Below are 13,429 nucleotides of genomic sequence, written 5' to 3'. Positions count from 1 at the left end.
AACAGTCATGATCGATGAGAAGCTGAGGTGCGGTGCTGTTGTCCAAACAGACGCAGGCACAACCGCATGTGTGTCTGTCGGCGTGTGCCACCCGGGCCCCTGTAAAGCCCCGCTGATGCACGGAATGGACTGCGCCATGCGCATAGGAACACCGCCTGCCATGAAGACTGTAGTTGCCTCTTCTACGCAACTCAATGTATCTGTATCACACACGCACACTTAGATACACACACACCAACCTTCTTCTAATCGCGGCGCCCACTTGCCAATGTACTCGAACATCTGTGTACTCCCACGAGCGTTCTGGTTATGTGACAAGGCGACGATAGCCCTCTTGTGACTCTTTTGCCTTTTCACCTCATACCCTTCTAAGAGAGGGGACAACGTCGGAGGAGGAGGAGGAGGAGGAGGAGGCCTGTATATGTTGCCGCCAGTCGCTGTGGTGTTTTTTTCTTTCATTTCGGAGTTGATTGAATTCACCGTTTTTTTCTTTTTCGAGGGAGGGAAGCGATTTTGGCGGGCGGCACCCTCAACAAGGACACACTGCATACTTTCGTTTTTATTTTTTTTGTTCACACACCACAACCACTTGTACCTCGCCCGCAAGTGGAGTTTGTCCCACGTGCAAAGAAATATAGACGCGTCGTGCCACACGACCAGTCTAGCAGGAGCGGTTTGTTTTTGTCTCCCCACTGGACGTGATGATCTCCGAGGACGGTTTCCTTTCTGCCCTATCCTTCGGCAACAAAGAAGGGCCGCTTTCCCGGCTGCCTTCCGCCACTCCACGCCGTGGGACACCGTCTCCTCCGCGTGATGCGTCGGAGCCGTTGTCGTACACTGTAACGTCGACGCCGACTCTGTACAGCGCTCAAAGTTCCTCTGCGGTGTATTTGTCTGCGTACCCGCCAGAAGTCTACACCTACAGTGCCGAATCAGGAGCACCTGTGGCATCACCCTCAACAACGTACAAGCCCTATATGTATGGCAGCTGGGCAACTCTAGCGCCGGAGTTGGGCTCAAGAACGGTAACGGCGCGATCAGCCGAGTTGCACGCACATGCAGTGCTTTCTGAAGCAGAGCAGCAGCGACACATCCTGCAACTGGAACGAGAGCTCGCTGAGGAGCAGCGGCAACGTTTGGCAGCTCGCTTGTCGCCGTGCTCACCTGGCACACGGCCTTCTGCATCGATATCAGGGGACCGTTCCCCTTTTGCGGAGGCTCCCGGCGACGCAGCGCAACACTGTGCGTTGGAAACATCTCTCTCACCGCCACCGGATCCCAGCTACGATGCGCTTGAAGGGGAACTGCGTGGCTTCTCGACAGAGGCGCTGGCGCCTCCGAGCTCTCCCTCACCTCCATCGGCGCACGTACAGAGCCGTTGGCGTGTGTGTGAAAAAAGCGGCGGTGTAGATGTCCCCGGGGCTGGGGCTGCAGGTAGCACTATGTCCCCGCACGAAGGGACTCCACCACATGCGTTCCCATCACCCCCACCGTCGACGCCAGGAATTGCCACTCGTACCTGTTTGGCAGGGGCTGCCGTGTCGCCTCCAGAGTGCCCCTCCCAGGGGGCCAGTCCTCCCCGCTCATCGCCGCCGTCATGTGGACTCACAGAAGAGACAATGCCGTCTTCCTCTGCTGGCGAGCGATGTGTCTCGGCGCGCATGTCGTGTACGGGGGCTTTGCCACCCTCGCCGGTGCTGATACCTGCGCAGCCAGTGCAGGGCAGTTCTCCACGACAGCTCGTACCGCCGCCCCCGTTCTACGAGGTCAACGACTCAAAGGCATCGCATCCCACTCCAAGTGCTGTGCATCGGGAGATGGCCAGTACCCAAGAGGAGGATGAACGCCTCTACGACGCCTACCGACGGAAGCTAACTCGTATTCATGAGGCTTTACGCCTCTCCAGCGGCGCTGGTGTGTTGTGCGGGACCGCGTCCATCGAGGCACGCCGCGCACATCAGCTGCGGGGCCCCCTTAGAACTCCGACTCTGTCACCAGTGCCGACCCCGGCGTCACGGCCATCACCACCACAGGTGCCCTCTCCAGACCTGATTCGAACATGTACTGCACCACCACCACCACCGTCGTTGTCGTTGTCGTCGTCTTTCCCTCATGCCAGTTCCGAGGTTTCACGTGTACGGCGCCCACTGTCTACGGGGTTTCTCACCGACGACGTCCCGCCCTTACCGCGTGGCCATGGGCATCACCTTCGCTGGGATCTCGCACATAGCGGAAACATCGTCGTGTCAAGCGACGGCTATGCCTGTCGGGCGGACGCCACGGATGCTCTGACGCTGATCGAGAGGGAGTACGAGGGGCGGTTGGGGGAGATGCTGCACCGTCTGGTTATCCCGTTCTATGTGTTGGGCAACCGTGGCGTAACTCGCGGCTCTCTAACCTTTGCATTCCACTGGGTGTCCTCGGCGACGAAGTGCCACGCTTCGGTATCGCAGCGGCGAGGTCGAAGGTGCCTTGAAGGCGATGTGGCGGAGACGGGCAGCGATATCAAGTTGCCCCGCGTGCCTGCTCTGGCCTTCGGATTCACCACGCGTTCCTTCACGGGCTACGGCACGCAGGTACCCGCGTTCCTTTACCTTTCGTCTGGGGCGATCGCACAGGGGGTGCACACCAGCACTTGTACAGGCGCGGAAAGGCCCTACGGTCTCCCGTACGAGCCCGGAATGGAGCTGGCCGCGCGGCTGGACCTCGAACGGGGGTGTCTGGAGTTTTACGTGGATGGCGTCTCGATGGGCATCGCGTTCCGTTTTGTCCCCGCGCTTCACCCCGCGCCGCTCTTCCCAGTGGTGCTTTTCTCTGCAGACATGGATGTTGCTGAGCTTCTGTACTCAGTCTAGATTCGCCCACGTGAGCTGCCTCTGCCCTCCCTTCTCCTCCCCCCCCCCCGCCACTGCTTTTCCAGGGAGGAGGAAGACGCGTCCTACAGACGTGTAGAATAGTGGGCACGCAAGTCGATCATCTCGTCGAATGTGCTGATTCGGTGATCGGCACGTATCATCTCCATCGATGCTCCGACATTTACACCTGCGCCGCAAAGCGCTGCGTCTATTTTTTCATTTTTTTTGTACAGTTAGAGTTGTGCAGCAGCAGCAACCTGAGGCTTCGTACTCGTTTGCTAGCCCCGCGGGTAAAACAATAAGCGTTTGTTTTCGTGTTCGGGTGTTGTTATGAGCACTCGGCTCTCTTTCTCTTTTCCGATAGATTCAAGATCATCTCTTCTACCCGGGCGTACCAAACACCGTATGGAGAGGGGGAGTGGGGCGAGAGGCATATGCAGTGCACCGGAGACCCTCAGTGACATAGAGTACCCTGTCTGAACCAAGGGGTGGTGGTTGAAGGGGGGGGGTGAGTGGGGTAGAGGGGGGCGGCATTTCGATGGCATCACCTTGGCATAAACCTGCGCCTTCAACAGGTGACGCCGGTGTAATCGGCTTTTGGCTCTTGAGTGTGTACTTGTTCTCTCTCTTTCCTCTTTGCCCCTTCCCTCCGGCTCTCATGAGTTCCGGGGGTGGTGCGCGTTTTTTTATCCCCCCCAGAATGTGTTCTCCGTGCTTCATATATCACCGCATCCCCCTTCCCTCCCTGTCCCCCTTTACTCTTCACTACGGGGATGGTCATGACCGCCAGGGCGGGAACGGCTCTGCCCACCCTCCGACCTTCTTTTTTTTCCAATACGTCCACACCCACAATACTGCAGCTGAGACAGTCACCAGGCAGTGTATTCTGAAGAAGCTCTCCATTACCCCCCCCTCCCTCCCCACCGCATGTGAGTGTACCCAATACGTGAACACACAACTGCTGTAGACCGAGGTCACGTGGGGAAGTGAAAACCTTGCGGGTTGGGAGATCGGGGTGGAGGTGTGTGTGTGTGTGACAGGCATACACACACAGAAAGAAGCGGTAGTGCGAGACGAGTGCTACCGACTAGCAGTGCAGCCTTCACCCACATATTCTTCAGCTGTATCGAGTACGTACGGGCCTTCACTGAAGTGCAGTGTTTTTTGCTTCCCCCCCTCCCCTCCCCCGCTGTTTTTTTTTTATTGGCTATAGTGTGTTCTGGCGCGTACTCACCATGTCGGAACTACACATCATCGGTGAAATACAGTGCGGCGAGGACTTCGGCAACAGCAGCTACTTCTGTAGCTATGAAATCATCACGGGCGCTCAATGGATTGCCGTCGAGGGCCGCACTTCGGGCTCGACGCACGTGATGCGAAGCAGCGACAATGGCATTCCCTGGAACTATCCAATCGATGTCCACTACAGCTTCAACAGCGTGCATGGCTGGCCCAAGATCGCCATTCAGGTGTGGCAGTTGGACGACTACGGTTGCAAAGATATCGGCGGCTACGGCACCGCCTACTTGCCCATGCCTGGCGGCGGGGAACAGGAGCTGCGCCTGTCGACGTGGAAGCCGAATTTTTGGAGCTCCAGCGCACTTCGTCGCGCTTGGCAGGCCTTGCGTCTGTCGCTTATGGGTGGCTACCCGGTGCTCCGCGACAATTCTCTCATTGCGGATAATGAGCAGCGTTTCAAATTGCACACCGTGACAGGCGGTACGGTGACGATGTCGTTCATGGTGATAGGGCGCGGAATGAGGCAGGCCGGCCTCATTTATGCGTGACCTCGCGCAGGGTTGCGGGTGTGCGGGCGCTCCGGTTTTATTATCTTTGCAGGCGCACCCTTGTGCGGGCTCCATTACGGTTCCTCTCTCTCTCTGGTACACTACCACTCGTTCTGGTATGTTTGCAATAGAAAACGAAAAGAAATACGGGAAAAACCTGAACGTGTGGAGACACAGCAAGGCGCACACCGTTGCCTGCGCTGCCTAGTCCCCGTAACTGGCTTTGCTGGCGGATCTCGTGACACGGCAACGTCTACGTGAAATCCTGCCGTCTCCACTGCCTTGTGCATGCATATATCTATATTTGTATATACATATATATATAATGTGTGTGTTTGTGTGTGCCTCCGCCTCCCCTCCTCTAATTCCCCTCCCTTGGTTTCTGTGAAGACGTCTCGCTGCACGACACACGTGACAGATGAACGCTCACAAAACGCAGAAAGCGGAGAAATGACAACGGAAGAGGAGATGCATATGTGTGTATGTGCGTGAATGTGTATACAGAGCAACATGAAGGCAATGACGGCAGCACAAGCCATACACACACACACTCACACCAGATCCACCACCCCCCCCCCCTCCCTCCACCCTCCCTCCCCTCCACTTACACACACCCCCACACACATACAGAGGTGCGCACTTCCTCCCCTCTTCCCACTTAAGAGCGGTTACGTGCGCACACGTTGTCAGTTCATTGAGAGGGAGAAGAGGAGACTTCTCTGTCCCCGTACCCATGTGGGGTGGGCTGCATTTTTTTGTTTCGATTGAAACACTCGTGTCCTTTACCATTCCGTCCTCCCTGTGCCACGATGGCGCGATATCCGGGACCTCCAATTCTGAGGACAGCGCCTTGACAGTGAAACGAGCCGGCAATCCGACTGTGCGGCGACTCCACTTCACTCGAGAGCGGCGACTGACCCCCGTTTTTGCTTTACCTAACGCGACCCTATTCTTGCAGGTACTCTTTTCGTCCGGCAACAGAGTTCACCTTATGACGCCATGGTGCAAGGAGGACACCGCGACGATTCTCAAGTCCTTTGGCTGGGTGAGCTTCCTCGCTGATGCCAGACGTATCTCCGTGGCTCCGGGCTCTTCGCAGTTCAGCTTTAGCAGTCTCGGTGTGGATCCCGCGGACTACACGCGTACCGTTCTCGTCATTGACGATGCATTGCGCTGGAGCAACGCCACGGCGCTGCAGCTCATTGAGGTTTGTCATACGAATGAGGGAAAGGACGCGGCGGACTCGATGGAACTGCTCTACGCCCTCTCCCGCTGCATTTTTTTCTCAGAATGGTACCTGCGCTACCCCTCCTCGTCCATCGCCAGCTGTGTCGCACTCAGCAACACCACTGTCTTCGCCTTCTGCAGATTCTTTCTCGAGGGCACTGATACAGAGGCTAGCTTGATGCAGCTGATCAGCTCCCATGGAGGCCGCATTGTGCATACAGCGACGGAGGCCACGCACATCCTCGCCCTCCCACCACCGCCAGCTCAGCGCGCTGGGTCGTCAAGCACGACCTCTTCAAGTGCGTCATTCTCTACATCTTCCTCTGGAGATGAGAGTGAAAGCGAAGGTGAAGAGGAGTCAGGCAGTCTGGTCGACAGCACGGACACGGATACCAGCGACGGAAGGAGTGACGGCCACGGATCTGTGTCACGCCACAAGGGCAAAGAGCGCCCAGTAGGCGATAGCAAGGCCTCCTGCTCCTCTTTTGGTGCGCGCGTCTTGGAGACGTGCGCTACAAGTCCCCCATCTGCGCTTCGGTCGCGTGCGGCGGCGCAGCTGACATCAGTGGAGACGCCAATGGGCCCAAACACTGCTCTGCAAGCTGTCACGGTGACAGTGCCGTGGGTTTATCGGTGCATTCGAGCGCTTCGACTGGTCCCCATCGACTGTGCGCCGGGGTCCGCTGGACCAAACGTTTGTGGGAAGGAAGTGCGGGAGCAGATTGACCCGGTAGACAACAGTAAAGCGGAGTTGGCAAGCAAAACAGGTACACTTCTTTGTGCGCTGCTTCCTCCCCCTGACGCGAGACCTCTGCTTTGGACAACGCTGCACTCGATTGCCTCACAACACGGATACGACACAACAGCCCTCGTGCAGAGCGCTAAACCAGGTCCGTCCTCAAAGACAGTCACGGCTGCGTGTGTGTTGGAGGCGCTGACCAGTCCCATCTACAGCGACGTTGTCGAAGTCCGCCTCCAGCCGCTTCCAGTGACCGGCAAGTCAGCTGACGGGTTGCCGACATCCTCGCGCTCACGTGGTACGCCCGTTACCCGGCACACGTTGGACTCACTGAAGCTGTCCTCTGCGTCTTCGGAGCTGGGCCGCATCGGATTGCACCGCTTCGAGCGTCGGCGTGACAAGGAAGCTGTTTTTGCCCATCTCCAGTTGATCGCCTCGCAGTTCCTCTATTCCTTCGACTACGTGCAGCAGCGCAAGTTGCAGGCGTTGCGCTGCCACGCGGGCACTCAGACCAGCGGTGCTCGTCACGCATCGATGGGCACCATGACGGAGGGCCAACAGCCAGTCGCCACGCCGCTGGAGCCTGAAGACGATGCGGAGCTGGCGAAGTCGAAGGAGACGGCTGCCGCTGCGACGAGCGATTTCGGGTTCAAGGGGTGTAAAGTTACCCCAGCCGCAAGGGCGCTGGAGTCCAAGGCGGCAGAGTCGATCACGAGCAATGCGGCGGGTGCTGTGGGCGAGGTGGAGTGGCGACACCATTTGAGCAACGTTGAGGGAAAGATGCTCGTATCCCACGTCCATGCAGGCACGGTGAATGGCAAGGAGGTGAATGAACGCCTCTGGGATGGTGGGCAAAGTATTAGTGGGGCCGACGATGGGGAGACGTCCATGAAGATCACGCGTGCAGCTGAGGCGCAGGCCATGGAGCACGCAGTGAAAACAGAGGGGCTCACCACGATGAAGGAAGATAATCTCAGGGGGATTGCCCCGCCTTCTTCAAACATTTTGGCAGGGACCTCCCACGACGAACCGGTGCCTGCTCGACCACCACTGGCACCCTCTTTTTCAAAGCCTCCCTCTTCACTGCTGCCGCTGCCACTCATGCCGAAAGCAGTCGAGGTTGGACCCGGCAAGGTGGACGCCTTGCCTGGAGGGTTCACCGCTTGTTTTATACCGACCTCTGTCTTGACCGCCGATCAGCAGTTTGACTTCTATGCATTTTTGTGTTCACTGCCACTCTTCAACACTGCGGAGCTCGGCAACAGCGTGGTTCGTGTCACGGACGGTGTGCGATGCCAGTTTGCCAACCACAAAGGCGCGAAGGACTTTCTGCGTATTGACTTCATCGAGTTTCTCTCCTTGCACCTGCCCATCTACCCCGTCCTCAACGACTCCGTGGGTTTGGAGGATCTCCAAAGAACTGTCATGGACTTCCCCTTCCTGCCTCTTCCGGCTGCGCCGGAGGTGTCACAAGAGGAGGCTCAGTCACTGTGGACAGCACCCCCAGCACCTGAGCCCACGACGCTTCTCTCAACCCAGTCAACTGCTGCGAGAACCTTGTATCCGAGTGAGGGGGACACCGAACCGCATCGCCGTGGGTCAGACCCGCTTTCAGTGCCCCCAAAGTCGCCATCGAGACGGGGGAGAGACTCCGCCTCGACGTCCAGTAGTGGGAAGCGGCTCAAGCGGAGCGAAACTCTCGACGGTAATCCATCGAAGCGGAGCCGCGAGGACGACAGCGCTAAGGAAACACCACCATCCACTGATCACTACCGTCACCGTGATCGCCCCCGTTCCGATCATCATAGCGGCTCCTCCTCGCGCCGCGTCGAGTCGACATCCTCCTCTTCTCACCACCATCGTCACTATCACCACCGCGGTGATCGTCATCGCTCCCCACGAGAGGACTCGGATCGGGACTCTCGCAGCGACGTGCACCATCGATTACACAGTAGGCGTGATCGGCGGTAGTTTTACCTTGCTGGTGTTTCGCGTGTGTGCTAGAGGGTGGGGACTCGTGTGAGGTGAAAAGTCGTACCGGTTTACTGAGGTGTTCTCTATGTGTACACTACAGAGTGGCTACACTGCGCCACCGGTTGACGAGTCTTGACTGCGAGGCGAAGACGTGAGCATACGTGCATTGGTCCAGTGACACCATGTAGCGGTGCACACACACACGCTCACTCACACACACACTCACACACACACACTGCGCCGCTTGGACGACATTGGTATGTGTGTGTGTGTTCTACGCCATTGTCGCCGTGACGAATCGCTGCCAAACCTGCACCAGACTTTCTGGGACAGAAGCTACTCTAACAGAAATATCCCCAATGCGGCAACGGTAGCACTCGAGATCGTCTTGCGATGTTCCCCCCTCCCCTCCCTTCCCGTGTCTCTTGCCGTTGTGATAATCACGGGCGTACACTCATGCACTGTGGGCCTCACACAGGTCTCACATTCTCCTGATGTTGCTCTCTCCGTCAATGGCCTCTGCCCTGCGCGCACACCGATCCCTCTTTTTTTTCCCCCGACCCCCCCCTCTTCTGTTTGCACGCCTACGGATTCATCTACTCCACACTACTGAGAGGAGTTAATACAGGTATACACACACACACACAGTTTCCCATGTGTGAGGCGGGCCCAACACATACCGCGGGCGCAGCAGCGGTGACTGCGGACGTCACGGCCACGACTGAAGAAACATCACCGAAAACCTCATCAGGAAAGGCCGTACCGTCATGGAGTCTCACGCCGGCGGAAAGGCGCGGTGTGATCGTCGTTGTGGCTGTTGCACTCTTCCAAGAGGTCCACTCTAGTGTTTTTCGTGGGGTGCTGATCGGCGCCATGTCAGCTGCGATAGTGTACAACCAGTTCAACCGCCCCCACAGGAGTCCGTAGTACAGGAGCGCGGCATCCAGTGTGTGTGTGTGTGTGTACAGCACATACGAAGGCATGTTGTGGCGTGCTGATGCACCACCGCACACCATCTGGTGAGGCAGTCTTTCCCCTCCACTAATGCGGCAGAATCGCATCTTTCATGAGGCTTCATCAGTCCTCAGTACAACATTTTTCGAGGTGAAACAGATGTGGTGGTGGTTATGCTCTTTGAACCGTTGATCAACATAAACACACCGCGAGCACATGCACCCCCCCCCGCCGGTGCACACGTTGACACATACCCCATGCCAGTGAAGAGCAGGAAAGGGCAGGTGAACGCCCTCATGGGGTGTCCTTGACCCTTCATCTCCCCCCATGGACAGCACACAAAAAAGGGTGGAGTTGTGAAGAGTTCAAGCGTGGACTCGCGATGCAGCTAGCATGATTTCGCGTCAATATATATATATATATATGTATATATTTGATTGAACATCTTCGGGATATGTGCCCCACCCCTTGCACGTCTTCACCTCAGTTGTCGTTTCTCTCTGCCCTAAGTGGTGCCATCTGAAGACATGCGCCCCGCTAAACTCTTCTGTTCTTTGATATGTCCGTCTCTCTCTCTCAATGTTGGGCTATGCTGCGTCGCCGCTTTAACGTAAGGATGTGCAGTGGGCTGCCCCCCCCCCCCCCCCCCTCCCCCGCAACAAAACACATACGCACCATACTGTCGTCCTCGGGAAAAGGCTCTGAGGGTAGACCCATCTACCTATCTAGATTGTGACCGACTCCTTTATTCCCTGCACCTCACGTTTGCCTGACTGAACGGCGCTGCGCAAATGAAGACCATTGCGCTTCTCTCGGGGGGTAAAGACAGCATCCTGGCGGTGCTAATGGCCTACCGCTACGGACACGAACCGGCTGTCGTTGTGAACATGGCACCCTTTTTGGAAAGCGAAGGTGCGTCATTGGGCAGGTCCGAGGAGGGCACCCACGGGCACGAGATCGACTCGTACATGTACCAAACAGTCGGTTTTGAGGCTGTGGAGGGCATTGCCACTTGTCTCGGACTGCCGCTCCGCCGCGGTTACGTGAAGCGCGGTGGTGCCAAGGACCAGTCGTTGCTATACTCGGAGAAGCCGCCCGAAGGGGATGAGGTGGAGTCGTTGTACGCACTGATCAAGTCGGTAAAGGAGGAATTCCCTGACGTCCAGGGGCTCACCAGCGGCGCCATCCTCTCCAACTACCAGCGCAACCGTGTCGAGTTCATTTGCGACCGACTTGGGCTCGAGTCGCTAGCGTATTTGTGGATGCGCCAACCTGGTGAAATTCTAGATATGGCCCATGCACTGAATGTGCAGGCCATCCTGGTCAAAACGGCGTCCATTGGGCTGATGCCGCGCCGGCTGATTGGCAAGACGCTTGAGGAAGCACGTCCGACACTGGAGATGATGTCAGAGCTCTACCAGTCCCACCTCGCTGGCGAAGGTGGCGAGTATGAGACAATTGTGTTGAACTGCCCTCTTTTCCGTTCACAACGGTTGACGGTGACTTCACTGGAGGTGGTTCTGCAGGACGACAACGACATTTCGCCGTCGGGGCATGGGTTGCTCGTTGTCACACCTGTGCCCAAGTCAGCGGAGCAACAGGCACAAGAGAAGGAGCTGCTGACGCACCTGCAAGCCGGCAACCTCACATTCCCCTCGGACGTGATGCCGCTCCTGCAGAGTCTCTCTTCTTCCCACCTTGCACCGAACGCAACACCATCCCTCTACACCACATGCGACACAAATATCTCGACAATGCCACTTATCAGCAGCAGAGGCAGCGCTATGTTCTTGGGTGCTAGTATTGCCGCCTCAGGAGAGGGCTTTGTACATCATACATACACAGCCCCGCACGATGCTTGTACGTCAGCTGCCGAGGCACTCGATACCTGCCTTGCTACGTTGCAGGCATGGGCAACAGAACACAGCCTTACTCCTTTCTACTACCACATTTCCCTTCCCGAGCCCTCCTGGGAAGTGTTGTGCCGCACCGCGTATGCTAACAAGGTGTCCCACGTCTGTCCTCCTGGACTTCTCATCACAGCGCGTAGTGGATTGCCGGCGACGGCCGTGCTGGAGGCCGAAGTACTCGCAGCGCCAACAGAAACAATTCAACAACGTGTGCTGCACGCGCAAAGTCGCAGCTGCTGGGCATTTGGAGAACCCGGGCCGTACTCTCAGGCTCGTCGCGTGTGTCTATCTGCCGGGGCCTCGCGACTGTTTGTGAGCGCGGCGCCTGGACGGCTGCCTCCAACGGGGGAGGTGGCCACCGCCGCCGATCTCCCTGCTACTTGCCAGCAGCACATCGCGGCCTTGCTGGCAAAGCAGTGCGGGGAAAAGGTGGGGTCGGATGTCGCTGACACTGTGGCAGAGTTTCTTTTTTCTATGGCGAACTGCGAGCGCTATCTCGCCTTCTTCGGGGCCACTTTCGAGGACGTTTGTTGTGCCACTGTCGTCGTCACTGAGGATGTACCCCTGGCACTGCTACCAGCTCTCTGGTCTTGGTCAACCCAGCACACAAACACACTGCCCTTTGAGCGCGTCTGCAAGGTGGCTGTGGTTTGCACCTTGAGCGGCACAGAAAAGATTCGGGTGTCAATGGAGTGTGTAGAGGAAAGGGAGTTGGTAGAGGAGGCCGCGTAGTTGTCTCCGACTGGCGTCGCCACTTCAACCTCCCTCTCCCCCCAGCCGATGAGCACCTCGACTTCCTTTTAGCCCTACCGCTCACCACTGAATGGCCAGTGCAGTCACCTTCAACCGAGGGGGGGGGGCATGGTGTGTTGTGTGTGGTGCGCGTACCACTGCGGCCACACAAAAGCCCACATCGAGTCCTTTATGCTGGTGCATGTCTCTCGGGCTGCCTCGGTTGGCAGCGTGTTGGTTTCTGCGGGGGCATAGCCGCGAGAAGTGAGTCGTGCCCTGGATGGATTGGCGTTGAGGCGCGCCCTCACACACAAGAAAACAGAGGTGCACTGTGCTTCTCATGGTTTATGTAGACACACTCTTGCGTTGATTGACACCCCCCCCTCCCTCCTCCTCCTCCTTCTCGCTTTCCCATCTTTAATGTCTAAAAACGCGCAAAGAAATGTGTGCTGCTGCTTTACACGTTTCGAGTGTGTCTCTGTTTCCCTCTTGATTTTATCAGCATTACACGGACAGGTATATCGGCTAATCCCCCGCTTCTCTATGCACGGTCAGCAGCGAAACGGTGTTGGTGTGTATCGTTTCTGTTTTTTTTGCCCCCCACCCTTTTTTTTGTTGTTCCGTTTGGGTAATGGGGCAATAGGCTGGAGAGTCTCCAATTACTGCCTTCCTGTGCCTCTCTGTGCCTGTTTGTCTTGAGTTGGGGGAGGGGGGGAGGGTGGGGGCGATTCAGCGAGCGCTTTCGTACCCAGTACACGGGATTCAAAAAAAAAAGGAGAAGGTACAACCCCCCATCTTCTTCCCCCCAACAACAAAAAAAAACAGCGTTACTGCGGCGCCTTTAAAACGCCTTGCAGAAACGTTTTGGTGCAGTGTTGCCGCGTGTGACTCCCCCTAAAGAGAGAGAGGAGGCCGGTGAGGACTGACGTGACCACAAAAAGAAACCCGTTATATTATTTTCGGTAATTTGCAGGCGGACGACGTGAAGACGTTTTGGTTTTCTGCCAACGCGTGTACACACACTCTTCATCTCAAAGGTCGCCCGGAGGCTCAGTGGACGCGTGTGCACCTCAGCTGTGATGAACGTGTTTTTCCTCCTCTAACAGGCCTCCTGGGGTGACCTCTCGCCATCAACCCCCCCCCCCTCCCTCCCCCTTTCGCACCCTTCGAATGCGTATGTGTGTCGTACAGTCTGTCCCTCTCTGTATATGTCTTGTAATTTCTTCATTGACTCCCCCATCACGGCGTTAC

General features: G+C 57.1%; 5 protein-coding genes across 5 annotated transcripts; all 5 read left to right on the top strand.

Annotated features, from left to right (window-relative positions):
* Positions 1-701: 701 nt before the first annotated feature.
* JKF63_04529 (uncharacterized protein) lies at positions 702-2,855 on the top strand (the record flags this gene model as incomplete). The annotated part of the gene is made up of 1 exon (XM_067900513.1): positions 702-2,855. The coding sequence occupies one exon, from the start codon at positions 702-704 to the stop codon at positions 2,853-2,855; it is 2,154 nt and encodes a 717-aa protein (XP_067756534.1).
* A 1,235-nt stretch (positions 2,856-4,090) lies between these two features.
* JKF63_04528 (uncharacterized protein) lies at positions 4,091-4,642 on the top strand (the record flags this gene model as incomplete). Its single annotated transcript, XM_067900512.1, has 1 exon — positions 4,091-4,642. The coding sequence occupies one exon, from the start codon at positions 4,091-4,093 to the stop codon at positions 4,640-4,642; it is 552 nt and encodes a 183-aa protein (XP_067756533.1).
* A 733-nt stretch (positions 4,643-5,375) lies between these two features.
* JKF63_04527 (uncharacterized protein) lies at positions 5,376-8,579 on the top strand (the record flags this gene model as incomplete). The annotated part of the gene is made up of 1 exon (XM_067900511.1): positions 5,376-8,579. The coding sequence occupies one exon, from the start codon at positions 5,376-5,378 to the stop codon at positions 8,577-8,579; it is 3,204 nt and encodes a 1,067-aa protein (XP_067756532.1).
* A 657-nt stretch (positions 8,580-9,236) lies between these two features.
* On the top strand, positions 9,237-9,509 carry JKF63_04526 (uncharacterized protein; the record flags this gene model as incomplete). Its single annotated transcript, XM_067900510.1, has 1 exon — positions 9,237-9,509. The coding sequence occupies one exon, from the start codon at positions 9,237-9,239 to the stop codon at positions 9,507-9,509; it is 273 nt and encodes a 90-aa protein (XP_067756531.1).
* An 818-nt stretch (positions 9,510-10,327) lies between these two features.
* Positions 10,328-12,178, top strand: JKF63_04525 (uncharacterized protein; the record flags this gene model as incomplete). The annotated part of the gene is made up of 1 exon (XM_067900509.1): positions 10,328-12,178. One exon carries the CDS (start codon positions 10,328-10,330, stop codon positions 12,176-12,178), a length of 1,851 nt encoding a protein of 616 aa, XP_067756530.1.
* Positions 12,179-13,429: the final 1,251 nt, after the last annotated feature.

The sequence above is a fragment of the Porcisia hertigi genome, chromosome 25 (assembly GCF_017918235.1).
Source record: "Porcisia hertigi strain C119 chromosome 25, whole genome shotgun sequence".
Lineage (NCBI taxonomy): Eukaryota > Euglenozoa > Kinetoplastea > Trypanosomatida > Trypanosomatidae > Porcisia > Porcisia hertigi.
Note: the sequence above shows the minus strand (reverse complement) of the source record. Positions and strands in the feature narration are given on the sequence as shown.